Source organism: Vigna unguiculata, chromosome 4, assembly GCF_004118075.2.
Source record: "Vigna unguiculata cultivar IT97K-499-35 chromosome 4, ASM411807v1, whole genome shotgun sequence".
Classification (NCBI taxonomy): Eukaryota; Viridiplantae; Streptophyta; class Magnoliopsida; order Fabales; family Fabaceae; genus Vigna; species Vigna unguiculata.
The window spans coordinates 29,800,009-29,807,327 of record NC_040282.1 but is presented as its reverse complement, the minus strand read 5'-3'; the positions used below and the strand labels follow the sequence as shown (position 1 = coordinate 29,807,327).

Below are 7,319 nucleotides of genomic sequence, written 5' to 3'. Positions count from 1 at the left end.
TCTCACCACGAGGTCCATGGAATTAAGTCCATTAGGTGAGGTACCACCAAGGACTCCCATTAGGAAGGTCCGTGAGATTACACCCTACAGATGAGGCACCACCATGAGCTCTCACTACAAGAGTCATGGAATTACGCCCTACTCACGCTTTGTACATGATCCACCAACCAATCAGAAAGTTCCCATAATACTGAAGTCATGTATAAACAACTACTCATACAACTCATGCTTTCCAATTCATACACCATAAAGCAACATATCATTTCCACCACAACCTCATATATCAATCATGGCATCATCCCTCAAACCCTCCTAGTAAAGCATTTAGATCAGACAAGCAATCAACACATCAGTGAACCATTCAACAATAGTACAAAAACATGCCCCCAATCTCGCTCAGGCTAACAAGTCTCGCTCAGGAGAGGGAGGTCCTCTCGTTCAAGCGAGCCCCGTCTCGCCTAGGCGAGGGCTCGAACAGGGGAGTAGTGGACTCTACGAGGTCTCACTAAGGCGAGCCCCTTCTCGCCTAGGCGAGACCACTCCTCGCTCAAAAAGAATACTCGTCGCCTAAGTGACAATTCGAATAATAGATCCAGGGCAAGCCTCTATTAATCTCGCCTAGGCGAGACTAGCTCGCTTGGGCGAGAAAACCAGTGCTCGCCACTGTTCTCTCGTACAACAGCCAAACATTTAAATCAAATCATGCTTTTACATATTCCAAATCAAACACAATGGCAACCAATCCATACAAACACGAAACAAAAGCAAAGCGGCAGAAAAATCACAAGAAATCAAAAACCGTAGCTTCCCTTACCTGGTTATAGCTAGAAAAGGGATTCCGACACTTAACAACTGAGCACAGCAGCTCTAAGAGTAGATTCAAGAGCTGAAAACAAGGGAAAAAAAAGAACATAATGTTATCACGACGAATCTTTGTTGGCTCAGAAAATCAGCTTGGAAAGGCGAAGATGAGCTAAGAGAACTTACGTGGAATAGAGGAATAGAAAAGATCGATTAGCTAGCTTGGAAGGAGGAGGGAAGCCAAAACCCTAGTAGAGCGTTGTGACGAAGAGAAGAGTTGAGAGTGAGATGTTTTCCAAGTACAAGCAGAAAATGGGAACTGAAAGGGCAACTTAGGGTCCTGAAGCCTCTAAGTGGGCTGATCTTAGGCCCATTAAAAGGCCAAGCCCTAAACCTTAAGGCAGTAAGAAAAAAAGGCTTTACAATCTTCCCAACAACAAAATTTTTAACCTCGAAAATAGAAACTTACTAGGTAAACAAATGTGGATGGGACTTCCTCATATCCTCCTCCAACTCCCAAGTCGAGTCGCTTGTTCTCCGATCCCATATGACTTTGACTAGACTGACTGGTTTTCCTCCTCAACTTTGCTACCCTCTAGAGCCACTGATGGTACTTCCACAATGAGATCATCCCTGATCTGTACATCCTCTGCTTCTAGCACATGAGAGGGATCAAAGACATACTTCCTCAACTGCGACACGTGAAATACCGGGTGAAGATTTTCCAACTGAGGTGCCAAAGCTATCTCATAAGCCATTAGTCCAATCCTCCTTGAGATCTGATATGGGCCAAGGAACTTAGGAGAAAGCTTTCTTGAACGAAGAGCCCTTCCCACACCAGTGGTTCGGGTCACCCTCAAGAACATGTGATCTCTAGCCTTGAATTCCAAGGGCCACCTCATGCGGTCTGCATAAGCCTTTTGTCTGCTCTGTGAAGCCTGCATTCTATTCCTCACCAATCTCACCTTCTCGGTGGTCTACTCCAATAATTTTGGCCCAACTAACACTGTCTCCCCATCCTGATACCAACACAAGGGAGTCCTACACCTCCAACCGTAAAGAGCCTCATATGGTGCCATCCCAATGCTTGCATGGAAACTATTGTTGTAGGTGAACTTAATCAATGGTAATACTTCATCCCAAGCACCAAAGTGATCCAATATGCATGTCCGCAGTAAGTCCTCAAGTGACTGGATCGTCCTCTCAGACTGACCATCTGTTTGTGGATGATAGGCTGAACTCATCGTGAGCTTGCTTCCCAGAGCACTCTGCAAGGTTTGCCAAAACTGCGATGTGAACTGTGGATCCCTGTCTGATACAGTGCTCGAAGGTACCCCATGCAACCTCACAATCTCCTTGATGTACAATTGAGCCAGCTTAACCATAGACATCCTCAGGTTCATTGCCAAGAAATGCGCACTCTTGGTCAGTCGGTCCACTATGACCCAGATGGTGTCATGTCCTCTAAAAGTTCATGGCAAATGAGTCACAAAGTCCATCGAGATGGTATCTCACTTCCACACTGGTATCTCTAAGGGCTGCATAATCCCACCGGGTCTCTGATGCTCCACCTTTGCCTTCTGACAGGTCAGACAGGCTGACACGAACTGTGCTACTTCTTTCTTCATACCCTGCCACCAGAAATTTTTCTTGAGGTCCTGGTACATCTTAGTCATGTCCGGATGCAAGCTAAGACGACTTTTGTGTCCCTCCTAAAGGATTAGTCTTTTCACCTCAACATCATCAGGTACACACACTCTGCCTTGGAACCTGAGTATTCTATCAATACCCAAAGTAAAGTCCTTCGCTTCATCCGACCCAAGCTGTTCTCTCACCCTGTTCAAGCTGGCATCCAGCAACTGCCTCTCCCTAACTAAGTCCAAGAAATCACTAGATATAGTCAAGGTACTACACCTAATGAACTCGGATTCCATCTCTACACGCAGCTTCATTTCCCTAAATTTCTCCAATAGTTCCACCTCCTTGATCATAAGGTGTGCGGTATGTAGAGTCTTCCTACTCAAGGCATCTGCTACCACATTTGCCTTTCCCAGATAATATAACAGTTCAAAATCATAGTCCTTCAGGAATTCTATCCATCGTCTCTGCCTCATGTTTAACTCCTTCTGATCGAATAAGTACTTGAGGCTCTTGTGATCGCTGAATACTCGAAATTGAGCACCGTAGAGATAGTGCCTCCAAATCTTCAAGGCAAATACTATAACAGCCAATTCCAAGTCATGAGTGGGGTAGTTCCTCTCATGCACCTTGAGTTGTCTCGACGCATAAGCCACCGCCTTCTTTTCTTACATCAGAACGCAACCAAGTCCAAGGTGAGAGGCATCACAATAAACTTCAAAGGGTTTACGGGATAACCAATATCGGAGCACTCATCAATCGTCTCTTTAGCTTTTGAAAACTTTCCTCACACTTATCTGTCCAAGCGAAGGGTTGGTCCTATCGGGTAAGTTGGGTCAGAGGTGCCACTATCTTGGAGAATCCATCTATGAACCTCCTATAGTATCTAACTAAACCCATAAAGCTTCTTATCTCCGTCGCTAACTTGGGACTTTCCCACTTTACCACAGCCTCCACCTTTGTTGGGTCCACCGCTATCCCCTGGGCGAATATTACATGCCCCAAGAATTGCACTTCATCCATCCAGAATTCACACTTGGACAGCTTAGCATATAGTTGTTTTTTCCTCAGAATATCAAGCACTACCCTCAGGTGCTCGGCATGCTCCTCGTGAGTCTTGGAATATATAACGATGTCGTCTATGAAAACCACGACAAACTTATCCAAGAATGGTCTGAAGATCCTGTTCATGTAGTCCATAAACACCGTTGGAGCATTGGTCACACCAAAAGGCATAACCACGTACTCGTAGTGTCCATATCTGGACCTAAAAGCTGTCTTTTGCACATCATCTGTCTTTACTAGAATCTGATGGTATCCCGGCCGTAAATCTATCTTCGAGAATATCGCTGCTCCATGTAGTTGGTCCATCAAATCGTCTATCCTTGGGAGAGGATACTTGTTCTTTATAGTCATTTTGTTCAATTGTCTGTAGTCCACACACAGGCGTGAACTTCCATCCTTCTTTTTCACCAATAATATTGGTGCTCCCCAAGGTGAAGTACTAGGTCGTATGAACTTCTTTCCCAACAATTCCTCTATCTGCTTTTTGAGTTCCACCAACTCTGCCGAAGCCATACGGTATGGAGCCATCGACACTGGCCCGATTCCAGGTACCAAGTCAATCGTGAACTCCACTTCTCTATTGGGAGGTAACCTCGGTATTTCATCTGGAAACACGTCTTCAAATTCTTGCACCATTGGTATGACAAACTTCATCTCTCCTCCATCTACATCTAGATGTGTGAAGATTAGGAAACATTGAGCACCGTCATGTAGCTCCTTCATAACCCTATGAGACGATAACAACTCAGGCTCCTCTGAGTTGGGAAATAACAACTTCTTCTCTCGGCAGTCTATAAGGATATGATTGGTAGAGAGCCAATCCATTCTTAGGATCACTTCCAACTCCTATAGAGGTAGGCAAATCAGATTCACTTTGTACCTGCGTCCTTCTACCTCCATTGGACACCTAGTACACAAGGACAATGTCCTGACCAAACCCGATGCGGGAGTAGATACCACATGGTCATATTACAGTTCACAAACCAGCAGACCTAACCTTTGCACACAAGTTTCAGACACAAAAGAGTGTGTCGCTCCAAAGTCATACAATACACATGCAGATTTACCAGCAATCACACAACGACCCATGACGAGGTTACCTGAGCCTGCTGCCTCCGCTCCAGTCATGGCGTACACTCTGCTCGATGCCTGGGGCATGTTGCCTCCCCTCCTTTTCTGGTTCTAGGCTGGGGCCAGAATTGTGGTACGCGTCGTTGTCCTCGCGAGGATGGGGCAATCCCTGCCGAAGTGGCCTTCCTTGCCACAATTGTTGCACCTCTTGATGCCTGCAAGCTGGGGGCAAACATTCCTCTTGTGCGGTCCCCCACACTAGTAGCATTGAATCCTGCCCTGCTGGGAAGAAGACTCCCTAGACCCTTGAGACTAGGAAGGGGGCCTAGTATAGGGTTTTCTCCTCTCCTCGTGCCTATGCCTGGACCCAGATGGTCCTCCCACTCTTTGTTGGTGTGGGTGCTGAGTTTCCACCTCCACTTTCATCTTCTCCATGACCCTAGCCTTCTCCACCAAGGTTGCAAAGTTCTTGATGGATAGTGGGGCCACCATCAGCCGAAGATCTCCATGGAGATCGTTCTCAAATTTCCTGCACCGCCATTCTTTATCCAGCGGCATGTTGTAGAAACAACTAAGATGCTTGAATTTTTCTGCATACTCAGCCACAGATTTGCTTCCTTGAGTCAACTGCAAGAACTCCACCTCTTTAGCATATTTGACACTGCCAGGGAAGTACTCGGAGAGAAACTTTGTCCTAAAGACCTCCCAAGTAATTGGTTCTTGCCTCTCCTCCATGATGGACTTCATACTGATCCACCAGTGCTCAGCCTCACTCGTGAGCATGTACACCGCAAAGGCCAGCCTACTCTCCTCGAGGCACATCTTAGCATCAAATATTCTTTCGATGTCCTTCAACCACTAATCTGCGACATCTGGACTGGTCTTTCCATTGAACTTAGTCGGATGGTGCTTCAGAAAGTCTTCCAAATTCCATTCCCGATGGTGAGGTCTTGGTTCAGTACTGTGGACAGGGGCAGTGGTCTTGTTTTCCTCCAATTGACGGAGGGCCTCCATGTGTTGTCTGTGAGCGTCCTCAACAGCCACCCTAGCAGCCTCTATCTACTGCATTACCAGCTACTGCTGCTCAAGCGATGCCGCTTGTCACTGCATTGATGCTTCATGTTGTTGCATCATTGATGTACTCTGCTGTGTCATAGCAGCCACCATCGCTTCTATCGCCCTGATGATATCTGGTGCGTCGCCTTGAGAAGTACGCTGAGGTGCCATGTCACTAGCACACAGGAAAAACAAGAGTTAGACTTGGTTAGCTGAGAGCTTAGCTAGCAACACACAAACTACAATGGTAGCTAAGTAGGCACACTAGACCATAGATCCTAAGGAATGACCGCTCTGATACCATAAATGTAACATCCCAATTAAATAGATAAATCCAATTTAATTAAACGCCCCATACATAAATGTCCAGAGGGTACGAAGATTTGAGATATGAAGTACACAGTATCCCAAACATGTTCATAGCAAAAGAAAGAGGCTCCATTTGGCCTAAAACAAGGTTCAGAGTCTCATTAAGGAGAAACTTAAACTACTAAACTCCAAAAGTCGTGGGCCCCACAGTGAGCCCGACACTCGTTCAAGATTCATCAAGCTGCAACGTCTCTACCATCATTACCACTGCCAGAGATTCTCACATCTACTCACACCAATAAATTGATGATCATCGCAAAAGAGAAAATCACACACAACATATAGGCAAGCGAAAGGATAAGCTAGTGTAAAGAAATCTTACATCATAACAGTCAACATATAATTTCACAGTCAAACACAAATAACAGACATTCACTCATAGATTTCCAATTCCTTTGAGACCCCAAGACTTGACTATCCGGATACGTAAACTGAGGCACCACCACCAAGCAGTGGAATTACGTCCTAACAATGAGGCATCACCGCGAGGCCTTCGCGAAATTACACCCTTATGCGAGGCACCACCACATGGCCTTCGTGGAATTACATCACCACGATACTCGCATGGAATTATGTCCTTATGTTGAGGCACCACCATGAACTCTCACCACGAGGTCCATGGAATTAAGTCCACTAGGTGAGGTACCACCAGGGACTCCCATTAAGAAGGTCCGTGGGATTATGCCCTACAGATGAGGCACAACCATGAGCTCTCACTACAAGAGTCATGGAATTACGCCCTACTCACGCTTTGTACATGATCCACCAACCAATCAGAAAGTTCCCATAATACTAAAGTCATATATAAACAACTACTCATATAACTCATGCTTTCCAAATCATACACCATAAAGCAACATACCATTTCCACCTCAACTTCATATATCAATCATGGCATCATCCCTTAAACCCTCCTAGTAAAGCATTTAGATCAGACAAGCAATCAACACATCAGTGAACCATTCAACAATAGTACCAAAACCTGCCCCCAGTGTCGCTTAGGCTAACAGATCTCGCTCAGGCGAGGGAGGTCCTCTCGCTCAGGCGAGCCCCGTCTCGCCTAGGCGAGGGCTCGAACAGGGGAGCAGTGGACTCTGCGAGGTCTCGCTCAAGCGAGACCACTCCTCGCTCAAAAAGAATACTTGTCACCTAAGCGACAATTCCAATAATAGATCCTGGCGAGCCTCTGTTAATCTCGCCTAGGTGAGACTAGCTCGCTAGGGCGAGAAAACTAGTGTTCACTATTGTTCTCTCGTGCAACAACCAAACATTTAAATCAAATCATGCTTTAACATATTCCAAATCAAACACAATGGCAA

General features: G+C 45.9%; 1 protein-coding gene across 1 annotated transcript; it reads right to left on the bottom strand.

The window, feature by feature from the left end:
• Positions 1-1,358: 1,358 nt before the first annotated feature.
• LOC114180707 lies at positions 1,359-1,745 on the bottom strand. Its single transcript, XM_028067009.1, has one exon. It carries the CDS (start codon positions 1,743-1,745, stop codon positions 1,359-1,361), a length of 387 nt encoding a protein of 128 aa, XP_027922810.1.
• Between the last annotated feature and the right edge of the window lie 5,574 nt (positions 1,746-7,319).

What these genes read in the sequence shown, in the direction of transcription:
- LOC114180707 (XM_028067009.1), bottom strand. Translation starts at nt 1,745, where the DNA reads ATGCAGGCTTCACAGAGCAGACAAAAGGCTTATGCAGACCGCATGAGG.